We start from the raw sequence: 19,859 nt of genomic DNA, 5'->3' as shown, positions 1-19,859 counted from the left end.
ACTTCCAACTGACCACACAAAGTCTGGGAGCTACCAAAAAATTCTTGTCCAAGAGTGACCAGTTAAAAGTAGTGCCAGCAGCGGTCATATTTACTACTGTCTACAGAAGCCTCTACAACTCTGCACATCTACAGAAAGAGACAAAAAGTAGAGGAAAGAACTGGCGTGGCTCTCCTAAGCCAATGGCTGGAAGTGGAGAACATCTACTACTCAGGAAAGAAGAATCCCTTATCGTTCAGGTCACGGTAGTAAAGACACTTTTACAAATCATCGTTTGTTAAGCACTCTCTGCTTGGGAGGTCACTCAGTGATGACATGATAGGGAGAACTGAGGAGGAACCATAAAGAGTTTTGTGTCTAGTAGGGGAGAGAAAGAAGAGACAAAGAGGACTCAATAAGCACTGAATTGGGAGTCGCATTAGATCTGCCGCAGAAGCAGTTGGGAGGGACCCGGGGATGAGTGGGGACCTTCGTCTCCCGAGAGCGTTTTAAGTTTAATGGCAGTCTCCGGAGCCCGTCGGGGTGTAGAAGGAACATACGTGGGTATGTCTGTGACTAGCACACTTGTGCATGGGCGCTGGACTTCTTTTGTGTAAAATGAGGTTGGACCAGGTGACACTACCCAAAAGTGTCTTTTTCAGATCTGCCTCTCTTTCTGAAACTCTGCCATTAAGAAATGCATTTCTTTGGAGGAAAGGGCTTTGAGCTCTTGGTATCTCTTTCTAAGATGGGATACACTCTCTGCTCTTGTTATGTCTCTCTACCTTGTGAGCTGTTCTCTCTTCCACACCATTGTGCTGAGTATATGTAAGAGGTGCACAGCAACTGTTTGTTAAATGCACACTAAATGGAGGCTTTGTCAATTGATTCCTGGTGGTGGGGGAAGGGAAGAGGTTTAGCATATTAGAATGAAAGGGGCAGATGAGATACTAAAAGAAACTGGGGCAAGGAGATGGGGCAGATGTAGCTCAGTGGGTGGTATAGCATTTGCCTGGCATGGTTTGCTCCCCAGTGCAAAAAAAGGGCTGGGTGTATTGGCTTATGAGTATCTGTAATCCCAGCTACTCAGAAGGTAGAGATGGGGACAATCACAGTTAGATAGTTAGAGGCCAGCCCCAGTGGAAAAAACAGTTAGCAAGAGCCTATTTCAACGAAAAAGCAGAGCATGGTAATACATGCCTATAATCCCAGCTATGTGGGAGGTTTGGAAAGGAGGATTGCAATCCAGGCTGGAGACCCCATCTCAAAAACAACTAAAGAAAGAAGGGCTGAGAATGTGGCTCAAGAGGTAGAGTGTTTGCCTAGAAAGTACAATACCCTGATTTCAAAACCCAGTACCACCAAAAGAAAAGAAAGAAAAAGATGAAAGCAGTAACTAATTCCTACCAAGTTTGTCAAGAAGTATGCTAGGACATTTACATATTAAAAATAAATTCTTGAAACCATCTTATGAAGTTGATATAATCCCTACTTTACAGAGGCTCAGTCAGACTCAGTAGCAGCTCAAGGTGTCCCAGCTTTTAAATTCTGGAGCCAGGATATAAATGAAGGCACAGATAATCAAAAGGTCCTGTTCTATAAATTCTACCAGCTTTCCATGCTAAGGAGTTGGACTTGAGGACAAGCAATGACCTTGGGGGTACAGGGAAGGATATTCACGCATTTTACCATCACACAACACTGATAGTTACAGTTTCCCATCTAAGTTCATAATGATTGTCTGACTACAGAAGACTTCGCCTTTGCAAAACTGAGTAGGCTGTGGACAGCAGGGCTCTGTGGAAGAGTTGTGTTTTACAGAGTTGTGCTTAGAAGGAAAAATGTCCAACTCTTTTTTTTGGCTGGGGTTTGAACTCAGGTCTTTGCACTTGCTATGCAGGCACTCTACTACTTGAGCTATGCCTCCAGCCCCAAAATGCCCAACTCTTGCTACCAGCTCATGTGAACACAGAACCTTATTGTTTGGAGAGGTCCTCTTTTACCTGTTAGGTCCAGTAGTCACTTGATTAAAAATCACTGGAATTACATTTGAACAATACTCCTTTTCCCCAAGTCAGCTACATGTTCTGCAAGTTCCTCAATGACAAGAGTTGTGCCTTTTTCTTCGTGATCTTCTCAGGCACCTCACCGGAGTGTTTAGCATATACTGCACATTTTGTAACACTTAGCTGAATGAATGAACCAAAGGTTAATCAATGGAGTCATGGCTGATTGGATGGATAGATGGATGATACTTGTCCCCTGCACAATTCTGCTTGAGCAGTCTGGTTCTCCACGCAATAAGCAAGAGCCTTTATTGAATGTGATCTATCAGTCAACAGAGGTTGCTGACTAACGTCTTAAAAGCATACTTCAGTGGCATAGACATTTGCCAGGACTGGAAATAAGCAGAGAGATTAAATAAAGGATAAAGATCACTGGCTTCTCTTCTGGCAGCAAAGAAGCATCTGGCTCTTGTTCTTTAAACTCTCTTATAATTGGCAAGGAGAAGGAAGTAAACAGAAATCCTAATGGAATTTGTGAGTCTCTGAGGGATTCGCAATCTATGTAGAGAAAAAAAACCAGATTTAGTTTGGATATATAAAGATGGATGTCTCAAGATAAGTAATCTAATGAATGCTGACAAATGATTCCAAAACCATCTCTCCCTGCTGTTCCCAGCCATGCCTCTTCCCAGGTCACATTTAGGCAAGGTAACAACATGATAACAATAATTCTTTATATGTGGTTAAGTCCAAGGTCAAAAGCAATGTTCAATAAATACATATCAGATGAGATTGATACTGTATCTACTCACGTGATAGATGAACAACCAGAAAGCCCCTCTGACCACGACTTTTGTCTAGATTCATTTTCATGAGAGATAAAGACAGGATGGGAAAGAACTGTCAATCAGATTAAAAGACATGATTGAGATATTTGTGATGTTTCTGTTAGGGCAGGCTGGTCCAGTGGGAGGAGGACAGGGCTGGGAGACAAGCAGCTAGGATGCAGTCAAGGTTTCTCCTATTCTCAGACACATGATCTTGAGGAAGCCACTTACCCTCCGTCATATCTGTAATCAGGACAAGTGATTCCTACCCAGCCCCTTTGCAACTTTGCTATTGGGATCAAATGGAATAATCTTCATAAGACACCTTTATAGTGTCTTATGTTTGTAATGGTCAGTACGAACATAAGCCTACTACTGTCAAAGTGACAGGAAAAGAGGAGATGAATAAAAGAAAAAGAAAAAGAAAAAGAAATGAAGAATAAAAAGTAAAGGAAAAAAAGAAGAAAGTTTATCAAGAGAAGGGAGGGGAGAGTGAACGGGATAGAGGCCATAGAAAGGGACTGATAGAGAAAGAGGGCAGGAAGTAGCAGTGGCAAGGAGCAATCTCAAAGCTCCAGCACAGACACAGATTAACAAGCAACCAACTGCATCAAACAAATAGTCAATGAAACAGCAGAACTGATCAGAGATGGGATTTAGAAAATCACATCTATGTAGAGACTGACAATTCTGAAGAGCAAGTGGAAGTTTCCATTAGATGGTGTTTTTGAAGGAGACAAGTCAACCACGAGTCAGCCTCTTCATTATATATTTCTAAATGAAAAGTGCTACTAAATTCATGTTGTGCTAGTCTGTGTTTAGCTTAGTAATATTCTAAGTGATATTTGAAACCATTGCTTTGTAGCAATTAATGATGGCCCTTTCTCTTTGCCCAGTTAACACCTAATTCATCATTCCAATGAGAGCCTTCTGCAATCTCCCTGACCTTTCTGACAAGGTCAAATCTTTTATTGTAGGCACTTAGATTATCACAGGCCCCCTTTCTATAGGGCTTGGCACAGTAATGAATTTACATTTGTTTGCATGATTAATGTCTCTTTCTAACCCCTAGACTGAGGGTAGAGTCAGTATCTACTTTGTTAAGTATTCTATTCCCAACTGAAGTTATCAATTGCAGAATCATAAAGAGACATAAATCAGCAAGGTTAGCCTTATTAGCAGAAAAATGCTATAAAAAAGACAGTATCCAAAGAAAGATATGGTGCAAATGTAAAGAGAAGGCTGATGATTCTGGGGATGCAATTAGGAGGTTTGTGCCTGATAAATCTTCCTGACAGTTTGGGCAACTTGATCCTGTCATGGAATCATGATTTCTGTATTCATTTCTTGCTAGTCTAATAAACTTTAAACTGGGTGCTTCTGTACCACTCTCTGACTAATTAAGCATATAAACTAGTTCTTCAGTGTCATCTCAATCAATGTCATGAATTATTACATTATTTTTAGTTTAATAACTATGAGAGTTGATTAAGAGGTACAAATTTCTACTTAAATATTCTGCAGCACACTGTTTTGGGTATGTTTAATTATGTAATAATGAGGAGAAAGTTTATTCACAATTTACTTTGAGGGCTTTATTAGACCAATTTATTAAAAAATAAAAGGATTTCCTAGTAAGATATGCATAGTGATAACAAGTAATCATACTGGTGTCGAAATATGCACAGCAAATAAGAACAATTTACTAGCTCTTGGTAACTAAACTGCTAACCTACTTATTATTTTGGGTTTCTTTCCAGTCCTGCTGAATAAAACAGAAGCCAGTAGTATGGCAGTATTCTTCTTCCACCACTTCTAGCTGAGGGCATTTCAGGGTGAATGAAATTCTACTTTTATTAATATTCTTTTATGCAACTGAATTTTTGACAATGACAATAACAAAAAAAATGCAAAACCTCAGAAGTCATATTAATCATGATTTTGAATTTCAATGTCCCATTTAGGCCTTCAAATTGGCTAACTTGTAATGAAGGTTATATGTCATGTTATCACAAAACACACAAAAATGAGTTATCTTTGCACATTTGTTATTTCAACAGAAGATGGCGTCAGACATCCAGGCTGAGAGAGAGTTAGCGTCCATGTATTGATAGCCCTTAAATATTTCCTTGCTCTGTGCAATCTCGGCACTTTTTCAATACTGATAAAAATTTTTGGCACTCCTTAAAGTTTGCTGTGATGCCACCTTTTATCATTTCAGCTCCGCACACATATAGAAGAAAGATTACAAAGCCCAGGAAAGGATGTTTTATGGATTAAGGAAATGGAAAAAAGAAGCAGTAGGTCAATAGGAATGGGGCTAAGGAAAATGAGCTGACAGCTCACCAGGAGCGGAGGCGGAATTTGCAGGACAGAATGAGGGATAAAAAGGAAATACATGGTGGTGAACTGGAGAAACAGATGGTTTAAGGTTATCTACCATGCCTGACGAATCTGCTGAGGTTTAAATTCTGAAGGCTCATGGCCCCCCAGGTATTGAAGGAGAGGCTGGAAGCTCTCTGAGTCCTCCCAGGTAAGGATCCTTGAGCAGGTGACCTGGCAGCAAGACTAGGCTGGGACTCTCACCCAGAGCTTTCTCTCCCCAGAGGCAGGTCTATTTTTTACTGGATAAAATTATTGGCAAAAATAGTTTTTAGGGGTGAAAAGTTTGATTTCTTCTAAACATTTCTAAAAATCAACTAGCTGATTATATCCTAATGGCAGGAAAACAAAATTTTAAAAAGGTTAATAACTATACATAGTATTTGCACATTCTAAAGATACACCAAAATCCTCTCTTCTTAACCCAACTTGTTTCTCTTCTTTGGTGGTCACTTCAATTTCTGTGGAAAACAATGGCTCCATGTTTTGACCAGTGACCTCAGCCACTGAAAGCCTGAGTAAATCTTCTAAGTATGAAAATACACCTCTGTCATTCAGTGCATTAATCAGCATGTTAGGACCCTTACATACTACTTAGGGCTGCTCTGTGTGTCAGGGTGAAGAAGAGTGTTGGAGGAAGCCGTGTTGGAGGAAGTCGTGCTGGAGGAAGTAATGTTGGAGGAAGTGGAAGTTGTGTTGGAGGAAGTCGTGTTAGAGGAAGTCGTGTTGGAGGAAGTTGTCTTGGAGGAAGTGGAAGTTGTGTTGGAGGAAGTCGTGTTAGAGGAAGTCGTGTTGGAGGAAGTTGTCTTGGAGGAAGTTGTGCTGGAGGAAGTTGACATTGATACTGACAAGACTCTGAGCATGAGGGTAGAAATGCCTCCAGTCAAGTCCTAATGGGACTTGATTGGACTCCCTATCTAGAGTCCAGTGATTTCTTGAATGTTTAGACTCCATATATAGGAATATATATGGAGCCAAACTTGTCTCCAAAATGTTAGAGTTTGAAGACATTGTTCATCTCAACCTCATTTCTTTGTTTGTGTGGTAACTGAGACCAGCTCAAAATCACACAATAAGAGGTGGCAGTTCTGAGTTCTAGGTCCTACTCTAGTGATGACCTTCTGATTATCAGGCTACTTTCTACAATGACAATGTATTTTGAAACCAAATACCTGGGTGTACAAACTAAGAAGACTGAATCTTTTGTCAGCATCATGGTGAGAAATCTGATGTGAATTTAGTTGTAAATAAGCTTTTTCTACCCAGGCAAAAAGGAGCTAGATAGATAATGAGAGAAAATAATTCCATCTAAGGTGCAGACCCCAGAGTGCTTCTTAGAAAGGATACTGGCTTTGGCCCTACACAGGAATACCCAAGTCTCCTGGGTCCTCTAGTATCAGGAGCCTGAAGTGGTCCTACAGCATGAGGAAGATGTCTTTTTTGCCAAACAGTGGCACCTGGCTATCCTTATTGAATGAGAAAACACAATGATGAATTATCACAGACCAGTTAACCTGAAAGGATGAGTTTCCTTAGATGTTTCTATTTATAGGCAAGATTATGCTTTGGATTTCTTTAGGGTGTGGATAGATTTCTGAATTTGGGAGAGATTTTTGGTAGGGGCCAATTTGAGTGACCTTTCCGCTACTACAGAATTCCTTCTGTAGTATTCCTAAAGATGGCCATTCAGTAAGTTTCTTGGTAAGTGCACCTGTATCACTGATGTGAAAACATTGCTTACTAAAAAAATGCTTCTTCTAAGTATGCCTCTAAAGTAAACTTGTAAGGTAACATAAAATAAAGAGCTTTCTGCTGGATGAAACAAATTTTATTGAGTAGCTGAAGTGCTTCTTAGCAGTGCAAGCAGAATACTTCTAGATTTTTTTTTGTATGTGATTTTCTATTCTTTTTAAACCTTGACCTTGCTCCAAAGACATTCCTAAAAATCTTATTTGTGACTCCTCCCTTGAGAATCTTACCTGGCTTCACAAAAGCAATCTCTTCTAACCATTTCAATTTTAATTCTATTGCTAAAACATATGCTTATACTGAGTATTTCTTTAAATTCTATTTTGTTCCCAGAATCAGCTGTTTCTTTAGAATGATTTTTGTCTTTGAATGTGTGTTTTTGTCTCATTTAAAAAAACCATTTGGTTTTGTTACAATGCTTGGTTACTTGTGGCTGTCTGTTCATATTTAAGAATGAAGTAGTAGAAATGCTGGCAAGGGGTGGGGGCTGGTGTAAAAGAATAGGTGTTTTAATGGAAAGGCTTAAGGTTAGCTCAGGCAAATCTGAAATTTTCCTGCTAACTATCACACAGTAAAGGGCATTGCTATGGGGGCCAATACTCAAGTGAGCTCATTTATGTTCACAAAGAGAGCAAGCGCATTTCTTCAGAGAAGAGTCTTCTTTTTCTTTTTTTGACTGGTGATAGGTACGGCCCGCAGAGTCCTGTATGCAGGGTATGCATGCTGAGTGGAAGTGCCTTATTCCTATTTTCAGAACCCGCAATCAGTCCAATCTATTGTCACTTACCTGAGGTCTTTGAATTTCCTGGGTTCTGCTAGGCATATCTGTTACCTATTAAGCTGTAAGTCCCTCCACATGGGAGAATGGAAAAAGCAGTAATTACAGATTCAACACTATCTGTACTTTCAGTCATCCACTGGAGGTCCAGGGCCTATCCCTCACAGATAAGGGGAGACAACTATCCAAGATGTGAAAGGTTTCTCTGCAGTTGGTCCACATTCCATGGGTGACCTAAAGCAGGGACTATTTTGTTCTACTTCATCCACCAACACCTTTCCACTGGCTTTCTGTTGTTCAGAAATGTGACATTTGGTTTTACATGCCTCCTTCCATTTCCTTTATCACTATGGGATTGTCCCTTTTAAAATTCTATTAGCTTCCTTTTAATAGCATCTCTGGAGGAAGATGAGATTCAGGTGTGGGCTGTGTCTGTCAAGCACAGAGCTCACACTGCTAATGGGGTGTTCTGTCTCATTTTCTCTGGCATTGTTATAGATAATTCAGATATCAATTTAAAAACAGCAGTGACTGTGGAGGAGGGCTCAGTTAGGCAATTTTGTAGTCTCAATGGATCAAATTAATGTGAAACTAGAAATATCTCCAGTTATTTTATGTCAAGTAAAAAGAAATAGAGGTGAAAATTATATAAGCATATGTCCCTTTAAACTACATTCATTAAAAAAAATCCTATGTAGTTGTTTTCACAAAAGCATTAGGAAGAAGAATTTTAAAATAATAGAATTTCCAATTTGAGCTGATTGCCTACAGTAAGCAGTTTAACACTGTAATGGGAAACCTGCTAAGGACTCATTAGTTTGTGTAAAATGAAAAATAACTTTCCCATTATATGTTCAGTGACAATAATTATATGCTACATTGCCTCTTGGACTGATAGCTAGCCAGTTGGATACATATAGCATGAACTTCAGTGTTCTAGATTTTGTAGAGAATTACTGAGACTTTTCCTTTTAAATGTCCCAGAGATGTGAGATTATTTCATCCCCAAATGTTTTGTTAAATATCCAGCCATAGCAATAAAAATGGCAAAGTACTGGCACAAAAGCAGATATGAAGAGCAGTGGAACAGAATAGAAGACCCAGGTAGGAATCCATGCAGCTACACCCACCTAATTTGACAAAGGTGCCCAAAACATGTGATGCAGAAACAACAGCCTCTTCAACAAATGTTGCTGGGAAAACTGGATATCTGCCTGCGGAAACTGAAAATAGAGTCACGTCTTTCACCATGTACACGTAAAAACTCAAAGTGGATTAAGGACCTTAATACAAGACCTGAAACTTTGAAGCTAGTGCAGGAAAGAGTGGGAAATACACAGGAATTAATAGGCATAGGCAATGACTTCCTCAATAGAACTCAAATGGCTCAGCAACTAAGAAAAAGGATTGACAAATGGGACTACATGAAATTATAAAGCTTCTGTACAACAAAAGAAATGGTCTCTAAATAGAAGAGGCCACCTTCATACACTGCTGGTGGGAATGTAAATTAGTAGAACCACTATGGAAAACAGTATGGAGGCTCCTCACAAAACTAAAAATAGACCTACCATATAATTCAGAAATTCCACGTCTAGGGATATACCTGAAGGAATATAAGTCTGGTTGCAACAAAGTCACCTGCATGCACACCCATGTTTATTGCAGCATTATTCACAGTATCCAAGCTACAAAAACAGCTAAGATGCCCCACTACCAAAGAATGGATTAAGAAAATGTGGTATTTATACACAATGGAATTTTACTCAGCCACAAAGAAGAATGAAATTTTGTCATTTGCAGGTAAATGGATGGAATTGCAGAACATCATCTTAAGTGAAGTTAGCCAGGTTCAGACGGCCAAAAGCCACTTGTTTTCTCTCATATGTGGAATATAGACCTAATATAAATACAGCAATATTCTGAAAAACTGGTCATACTAAACCCCTTTCACATATGAGAGGGCTGGGTAAAAGAAAGAAACTAAGAAGATGAATATGGTTGATATATTATCTATACAAGAATGAATATGGAATTCTTAAACTGGCTGAAGTCACCATAAGAAAGGTTCTAAGGTAAATGAAGAAAAAGAGATGAACCATTTGGGGTTATAATACATATATACATGGAAATATCACAAGGAAACTCCTTGTGAGGCTACTTTTATCTCAAATAAGCAAAAATGTCATTTTTTTCTTTTTTCTTCTACAAAATCAGAGAACAGGATTGTGGAACAGGTCCTGCCTGGATTGGGGTGGGGGGGCATAGATTAATACCAGTGGGAAGGGGGAGATGGTGGGGAATCAGGGTAGAAGTGTGAATATGGTGGAAAAACTGGGTACATATGTATGTAAATGCAAAAATGATACCTGTTGAATCTATTCCAAGAATGGGGGGAGAGAGGATAAAGTAGAACAGTGGAGGTTATGAATTCAAGTATGATATATTTGATACATTGTAAGAACTTTTGTAAATGCCACAATGTACCCCCAGAACAACAATAAAACAAATGGAATAAAATAAAATAAAAATACCCAGAAGCATTTTACATAAACGTATACATATATTTTAGAGGAAGAATTCAAAGTGTTCTTGAAATAAATCTGTATTTACAACTCAATTTTGTTGGTTTTTTTAAAGAATAACTGGACTAGATATATATTCAACTAGTATTTATTAAGAGTCTAATATATACCTGCTACTTAAAAAAAAGTTGGCCAATACCCCAAAGGGGAGACCCTTTTGCTACTTCATCTTATTAAAGAATTAGAATTAGTGATTATGTCTATGGCAGAGTTCATTTAACTCAAGTAGAAAAGCTGAAACAAAATGCTTATTAGCAAAGTGCTATTATACTTTTGTTAATAAAAAGAAAGCAAACAAAGGCTTGGGAAATAGCTTTTTAGAAGTAAATGCCATTATTTAGCATTGTCAGAGGAAGTCTTTGCATTCATGACCTAAATGTGAAATGTTAGTCACCCAGCACCCTGCCCAGAAAGCTCTTCATAAAGAATAACAAGATGAAGTACAGAAAAGTGGTAATGTTTGTCTCTACATCTGCACCTCCACATCAAAAGTCGCCTCAGCCACAGGACCTGTGCACACACCTCCAGAACATCCACAGCAGTAAGTTATAGATTTCGTTTAATGGTTCTAAGATTGGACCCGATTACCAGTCAGTCTTTGTCATTTTTGCCCTAGGAAATTTTTTGCTAAGTGTTTCTAGGCCTGAATGTGGTTGATAAATTGTGTGAGCTGCGCTTTCTAGCTCAATAAAGTATTTTCATTCACATTATAGGGGTAGAGTTATATACGAGAGTCAGACTTGATTTCAGATCTAAGCTGTGCTCCTCTTTATATAAGTGTCCTTAATTACTTTACCTCTCTGTGCATCAATGCACAGGGCTATTCTGGGAATAAAATGAGATAAAACAGATCAATGGATAGAAATGATATATAGATGGATAGAAAGAAAGAAAGAAAGAAATACATATACAGCTTCACACCTAATAAGCACTCAAAAATGTTAATTTTGTTTCACCTTCTTGAAGGAATATTCATGAACTGCGATATTAGGCAAATATCCACAGATAATTCAATTCTCATCTCATACATTATATCAAGGACTGGAGGTGCATCTCAGAAAGAGAGTTTCATCTCTGAAACCACCCTGACCTGCTCCCCCTTCCTCTTTGATGCCTGTTCTCTGTCAAGTACCCTTTCTGGATCCTCCATCAATCTCTTATACATAGCTCCTGATTTGCATAATATTTACGCTGTACTGCAAGTATATGTTCATATTTCTGTCAGTCACCTAGACAATGAACCCTGTGAAAAGGAAAGATGAGATCTTATTTGACTTGCTAAATCTAGCACCTGGCACATAACACAAGCCTCATAGATATTTCCAGTGTGAGTGGGAATGGGGATTGGGGGAGAAAGAGGAGAGGAGGAGGATGAAGGGAGGTAGGAATGATGAAGGACTTTATGCTTAAAGGGTACCCAGTAAGGAGAGGTACTGTATTATTCTCTTACCCTTCCAGGGAGATGGCCCGTTGGAGAGTCACTGAAGGCTGACGGGTTGCAGTGCTGTGTTGGGAATGACTGTAAGGAAAGACAGAAAGAAACAAAACATGGGTCATTTATTTAAAAATGCCTTTGCACATTTTACTTAGTTCCTGTTGTCAAGACAAGAATTGATCTACAAAGAAATACAGTGGGAAATTAAATCTTTAGTGATAAGTAGAGCCATCCACAAAAATATATCACTTGTAGCAGATAAGAGGTTAATGTTTGCTATAATTTGATTTCAACATGCATTACTTCAAAGTATGCTTTAAACTATGCCTAGATATGAAAAAGAAGCAAACATACTTAGAAAGGATAATTTTCCCCTTACAACAACATAATGAAGAACATAAAAACATAAATTTTATTATGATGCAATGATTTATTTAAGTTGCAGAATATTTTTCCTAACAGTTTTATACAGAGCCTAATCTATTAACCATGGAATATTTACTTGGTATATATTCATTAGTTCAAATTTGTAACATGTGCAAAATTAATAGTAATTCAGCTTCTAGTTGCATATCAGTTTTAGAATTCAGTGTAATTCCTTATTTTGACTTGCTTTCATGTAACAAGGAAAGACTCATTTTTTAGATAAGCAGTTGAAATAAAAGTGATATTTAATATTTACTGAGCACTTATATTGGCTCAGTCACTTTTGTAAGTGTTTGACGTATAAGTTTACAGGTTCTATTTCTAACAACTCTGTGATACATGTTTCATTTAATAGATTAGGAAGTTGAGGTAGGAAGAAATTTAGAAACATTTCTTGATGTCACATGGTAAATACCTATGCTTACAATGACATCCAGACTGTCTGATTCTGGAGCCATTATTCTTTTTTTTTTAAAATTTTTAAATTTTTATTTTATTCATGTGTGCATACAATGCTTGGATCATTTATCCCCCCTGCCCCCTCCCTCTCCCCCCAACCCCCTTGATACCCAGCAGAAACTATTTTGCCCTTATCTCTAATTTTGTTCAAGAGAGAGTATAAGCAATAATACGAAGGACCAAGGGTTTTTGCTAGTTGTGATAAGGCTAGCTATATAGGGAGTTGACTCACATTAATTTCCTATGCATGTGTGTTACCTTCTAGGTTAATTCTTTTTGATCTAACCTTTTCTCTAGTTCCTGGTCCCCTTCTCCTATTGGCCTCAGTTGCTTTTAAGGTATCTGCGTTAGTTTCTCTGTGTTGAGGGCAACAAATGCTATCAATTTTTTTGGGTGTCTTACCTATCCTCATACCTCCCTTGTGTGCTCTCGCTTTGTCATGTGATCAAAGTCCAATCCCCTTGTTGTATTTGCCCTTGATCTATGGAGCCTTATTCTTAACAATCAAAATATAACAATTTTTCAGATTTGCAAAAAATGTGCCTTGGGCCAAAAAACATATGAAAAAATGCTCACCATCTCTAGCAATAAAGGAAATGCAAATTAAAACCACACTAAGATTCCACCTCACCCCTGTTAGAATAGCCATCATTAGCAACACCACCACCAACAGGTATTGACGAGGATGCGGGGAAAAAGGAACCCTCTTACACTGTTGGTGGGAATGTAAACTAGTACAACCACTCTGGAAAAAAATTTGGAGGCTACTTAAAAAGCTAAACATTGATCTACCATATGATCCAGCAATACCACTCTTGGGGATATACCCAAAAGACCGTGACACAGGTTACTCCGGAGGCACCTGCACACCCATGTTTATTGCGGCACTATTCACAATAGCCAAGTTATGGAAACAGCCAAGATGCCCCACCACTGACAAATGGGTTAAGAAAATGTGGTATCTATGCACAATGGAATTTTATGCAGCCATGAAGAAGAACAAAATGTTATCATTCGCTGGTAAATGGATGTAATTGGAGAACATCATTCTGAGTGAGGTTAGCCTGACCCAAAAGACCAAAAATCGTATGTTGCCCTCATATGTGGACATTAGATCAAGGGCAAACACAACAATGGGATTGGACTTTGAGCACATGATAAAAGCTTTAGCACACAAGGGAGGGGTGAGGATAGGTAAGACACCTAAAAAATTAGCTAGCATTTGTTGCCCTTAACGCAGAGAAACTATAGCAGATACCTTAAAAGCAACTGAGGCCAATAGGAGAAGGGGACCAGGAACTACAAAAAAGGTTAGGTCAAAAAGAATTACCCTAGAAGGTAACACACACGCACAGGAAATTAATGTGAGTCAACTCCCTGTATAGCTATCCTTATCTCAACCGCAAAAACCCTTGTTCCTTCCTATTATTGCTTATACTCTCTCTACAACAAAATTACAAATAAGGGCAAAATAGTTTCTGCTGGGTATTCAGGGGGTAGGGGGGAGAGGGAGGGGGCGGAGTGGGTGGTAAGGGAGGGGGTGGGGGCAGGGGGGAGAAATGACCCAAGCCTTGTATGCACATATGAATAATAAAACAATAAAAAAATGTGCCTTGGATCTCAAAATTTTCTTCAGTTAGAAAGAGATAGAAAAGACTCATCTGAGAAAGGCCAATAATAATCAAAAGTGTATTTGAATGAATGTGTCACTTCAACTTGTGGTATTAGCTTAATGTTAGTTACACACAGATGTGCATATGAACATGCACATATACACATATGCATTAGAAGAAATCTGAGTCAAACATGTAGAACATTAGACACCTTTGCAAAGCTCTAAGATTTCGCAGCACATTTCTGAACATACTGACATTGCCACAGAGATCCCAATTGTAGGCTACAGAGATTTTCATTCAGAATCTTAGTCATTACAGGTGAGAAGGGATGTCTCTCTATGACTACCATTTGATTGTGACATGATGACATTTCTCCAAAGCTGAAGGACCAGAATTTTGATAACATAGCTAAAGCCTAGAAAATGATCTTTGGTCAAGAACTGTACTCTTCATTTTCTGTATCCCTCACAGTGCAAAGCACCACACATAGTCCATGATCTTGCTTTGACTAACCATTAAAACACCAGAATTGTACTCAGGACCTGGACAATGAAGCCAGAGTGCCTGAGGTCAGATTCTGACTCATCCACATCTATCAATATGATCTGCTTAAACTCTGTAAACCAATCTGTATGTCAGTTTCTTGTCTGCTAGATTGGCATAGTGCTTTCTTGGTAAGGTTGTAAGGATTCCATGAATTGTGTTTAGAACAATGGCTGTCACATGGTAAAAGCTATTTCTTTTTTTTGGGGGGGGGAGAGTTCTTAAGCCTTTATTTACAATCATACTAGACAATCCTTGAGGCAAATGATGGATATTATGTACTCATGTATATACAAATGTATACATAAATAGAGGAAATGTAAATTACCCAGGCATTTAACTGTATTAATTCTTGTAAAAGGTATTTATTAACTAGGTAAACTAAAGTAATTTGGCTGAGTGGGTGCTTTGAGATGTTTAGTACTAAGTAGTTATTTCATTCCTTCAGTTAGTCAAATTGTCAATACCACAAGATATATGTTTCTATACAGAATATAGTTTTGGTGATTAATATAAAATTAAAATAAAAATCTCTATTATAAAACATTATAAAATCAGTGAAAATACAAAGTAGAAGATCTAAGAATGAACAAGTTTAGTGATATATTGTACACATGAGGACCACAGAAATAAAACTTCATTGTATGTGAAATTTGTGTTAAATGAAACCTTAGCTGTTCTTGCATCAAATCCAAAACAAACAAAAAGGATAACTATTTGAGATGATGAATATGTTACTTTGATTCATTGCAATCTTTTTACTATTTATATGTGCTTTATAATATGATATTTCATAACTTAAATATACACAATAAATTTATTTTTTAAATTTAAGATTAAAACTAAAACAATAAAAAATGGAAATCAAAGAGAAAGCAAAAATAATCACCCATATTTCCTCTACATTCTCTTAGATTTTACAGAATTACCTATCTTAATTCTCATGGCTGTCTTATAAGGTAGTTATAGTATACCTATCATACATAAGAAAATAAAACACATAGAATTTAATGACTTGTCAGGAATTAACAGCTTACAAATGTGGGGCCAGAATTAAAACTAAAGTCTACCTTTTGCCAAGAGTGTCCATGTTCCAATCTATCTTACTGACTCTCTATACGTCCACATTCATTTCATATAGTTTTATAAATAACCAGATTTTCTATATCTATCTATCTATCTATCTATCTATATATCTACCTTTAGTAATATTATAATTTAAGCATTTCTGATAGGGTCTCAATATCATTATTTGGTGTTATATAATATTACTTTTTACCTTATTTAACCATCCTTTATTTATTTCTTAATTATTATTTTGTGGTGCTGGGGTTTGAACTCAGAGCCTACACCTTGAGCCACTCCACCAGCCCTTTTTTGTGATGGGTTTTTTTGAGGTAGGGTCTCATGAACTACTTGCCTGGGCTGGTTTTGAACCATGAACCTCTTGATCTCTGCCTCCTAAGTAGCTAGGATTACAGGTGTGAGCCACTGGCACCTGGCACCATCTTTGATTTTAGTATAATAAGCCATGTTACAATGATCAGGTTCACATTAATTACTTTTTCTTATTATACAATTTCCTCTAGATGCATTCCCCCAAATGGAAACACTTATTATGGTTTGATATTTATGATTAATGTGATTAATTACTTTTCAGAAGCTTCCCACCATTTTATTGCCTCAAAAATGGATATATATATATATATGTATACATATATATATATATATACCAATTTCACCCCAATCTTAGAAGCACTGACATCATAATTTAAAAAATTCTCAATATTTAATAGATGTGAAATGACACTTAGATTTGCAATGAGTATTTCCTTGTTTATCAGTGAAAAGGATCATTTTTGAAACTTTTTTTGGTGGTCTTGTGGAATGATAAAACACTTGAGGCCATGACTTCAGTTTTCCCTCCCTTGAAATAGGGTCTTGATAACATTTTCTGGGCTGGTCTTGAATTCATGATCCTCCTGGCTCTGCCTCTCAAGTAGTTATATTACAGGCATGCCCTACCATACCCAGCTTTCAAAACTTTTTCATTTAAGAATATATATATAAGCAATCCAAGACCTGAACAAGAAAGCCAACAACATGGAAGAGAAATTCAGCAAGGCAATGGAAATTATGAAAACATCATAATTTCATTTAGAAGTGAAAATCTCAATAAGTCAAATAAAAACCACAGTGAATAGTATTGTTACTGACAAGATCACACAAATGAAAGAATATGAGAGCTGGAGAAGAAGGGTGAGGAGATATTGTACACAAACAATCACAAAGAGAACAGTGACTACATATCATGAACTTTGGGATGAGATCAAAAGACCAAACATAAGAATCACCTGGTGGAAGAAGGAGTTGAAATACAAATTAAGGTCATAGGAAACTATTCACTGAAATCAGAGCAGAAAACTTCCCAGCTCTATGTAATGATATAGACACCCATGTGCAGGAGGCATTTCGAACTCCAAATAGGTATGACGAAAAAAGAACAAACCCACATCATATCATAATTAAATGCCAAAACTAGAAAACAAAGAAAGGATACTGAAAGCCATAAGAGAAAAATGCCAGCTTATATGCAAAGGTATTTAAGAATAACCTCAGACCTCTCAGTACAAACCCTAAAAGCCATGAAACATGGAGCAATATAATTCAAGCTTTGCAAGAAAATAAATACCAACCAAGAATACTTTACCCACCAAAGCTGTCCTTCAATTTCAATGGAGAGATAAGGACCTTCCAAGACAAGGATAAGCTGTAGTGGTTACTGTCTACCAAGCCTGCATTACAGAGGATACTCAAGGGGAAAAATAATACAGAAAAGTGTAAAAACAATTACAAACATAAGAGAACAGGAAAGAATGAAACTCAAAAAGGGAGTTAATGAACCCATTAGAGCTAGGAAAGTATCAAGCATAACCAACTTAGTAAACCAGCAAAACCTGAAGATGAACAATGCCAAAAGTAAAGAAAAATCAGCAAGAGACTAAACCTAGAAAAAAAGCAACAGAAACATAGGAATCAGTAAATACCTCTCACTCACAACCCTAAATGTAAATGAACTTAACTCTGCAATCAGAAGACACAGATTATCTGCTTGGACCCAATGATCTGTTGACCACAAGAAACATGCCTCACAACCAAAGACACACATAAACTAAAAGTGAAAGATCGAAAAAGATATAATAGGCATATGGAAACCAAAACCAAGCAGGAATATCTGTTCTCATATCCAACAAAGAAGATTTTAAGCAAAAAATCAGAAAAGAAAGGTCACTACATATTAAAAAGGGGAATATTTCAGCAAGAAGATACAATTCTAAATATAAATGCATTGAACATTGGTGCCCCCAGTTCATATAAAAAACACTTCTGAGTTTAAAGAAACAGATAGGTCCAGATACAATAATAGTGTGAGATCGCAACACCCTGCTCTCATCAATAGACATCATGCAGACCCGAAACCAAAGATATCCCAGAACTAAACAATACCATGGAAAAAATGGACTTAACAGACATTTGTAGAGTATTTCATCCTATGGCAGCAAATTACACATTTTTCTCAGCTGCCCATGGAACTTTCTTCAAAATAGATCACATTCTAGGTCATAAATCCAGAAAAATCTAAATAATCCCTTGTATCCTAACACACTATAATGGAATAAAATGATAAACAAATGGCAAAGAAAGTCACAATAACCATTCAAATCATGGAGATTGAACAAAATACTTTTGAACTATCAATGTGTCATTGAAGAAATTAGGAAGAAATTACTAGATTCAAATAAAAATGAAGACACGTCTCTCCAGAACTTTGGGACACAGCAAAGGCAGTCTTAACAGGGAAGTTGATGGTCATGAGTGCCACATCAGAAAACTAGAGCAATCTCAAATAAACAATCTGGCATGCACCTTGAACTCTTAGAAAGACAAGCACAAGCTAATGTAAAGTAATAGAGATTATAAAAGTCAGGGCAGAAATCAATGATTAGGAAACTAAATGAATGATACAATGAATCAATGAAACAAAAAGTTAGTTTTTTGAAAAAAATAAATGAGATTGACAAACTTTTAGCTAAATTAACTGAAAGAAGAAAGGAGAAGATCCAAATTAATAAACTCAGAGATTAAAAAAGGGATATTACAATAGACACCAATGAAATTGATCAGATGAGAGTATGTTGAAAACCTATATTCCAGCAAACTAGAATGAAGAAGAAACAGATAAATTTCTTGATACAGATGACCCACCAAAATTGAACAAAGAGGACATTCACAATTTAAAAAGATCTATAACAAGTAATGATATTGAGACAGTTATTTAAAAAAAAAAAACCTTCCCAACAAAGAAAAGCCCAGATCTGGATGAATTCACTGCTGAATTCTACCACACCTTTAAAGAAGAACTAACACTAATGCTACTCAAATTATTCCATAAAATACAAAAGGAAGGAATACTATGAAACTCATTCTATAAAGCCAGTATCACCCTAATACTGAAATCATGTTAAGATGCATCAGAAAAGAAAGTTATAGGCCAATATCCCTGATGAACATAGATGCAAGAATACTCAATAAAGTACTTGCTAACAAAATCACAACATATTACGTAAATCATACACCATGAACAAGTAGGTTTCATTCCAGGAATGCAAGGATGGCACAACACACACAAATCAATGAATGCAATACAACTCAAAAACAGAATCAAGGACAAAAACCACATAATCATCTTAATAGATGTATGAAAAGCCTTCAAAATAACTGGGAAAAGAAGGAACATTCCTCTACATTATAAGGCTATATATGACAAACCTATAGTCAACATCACATTAAATGAAGAAAAACTGAAATCATTTCATCTAAAATTAGGAACGAGGCAAAGGTGTTCAACCTCCCCACTCTCAATCAGTATTGTGCTAGAATTCCTAGCCAGACCAATGAGACAGGAGAAAGAAACAAAAGGGATTCAAATGGAGAAGAAAGAAGTCAAATTATCCCCATTTGCAGATGATATAATCTTATACCTGAAAGACTCTAAAAATTATCCAAAAAACCT

The 19,859-nt window shown here is 37.1% G+C and overlaps 1 protein-coding gene across 19 annotated transcripts in view; it reads right to left on the bottom strand.

Moving 5' to 3' along the window:
- The window catches only part of Dlg2 (discs large MAGUK scaffold protein 2), a 2,025,432-nt gene that overhangs the window by 368,412 nt on the left and 1,637,161 nt on the right, over positions 1–19,859 (bottom strand). For all 19 annotated transcript variants that reach the window (XM_074081674.1, XM_074081712.1, XM_074081675.1 and 16 more), the window contains one exon: positions 11,757–11,825. In XM_074081674.1, the coding sequence (XP_073937775.1) occupies positions 11,757–11,825 (69 nt within the window). The remainder of the gene's footprint in view (positions 1–11,756; positions 11,826–19,859) is intronic.

This window comes from Castor canadensis, chromosome 1 (genome assembly GCF_047511655.1).
Source record: "Castor canadensis chromosome 1, mCasCan1.hap1v2, whole genome shotgun sequence".
Classification (NCBI taxonomy): domain Eukaryota; kingdom Metazoa; phylum Chordata; class Mammalia; order Rodentia; family Castoridae; genus Castor; species Castor canadensis.
The sequence above is the reverse complement of the archived record's forward strand: the minus strand, read 5'-3'. Positions and strand labels throughout refer to the sequence as shown.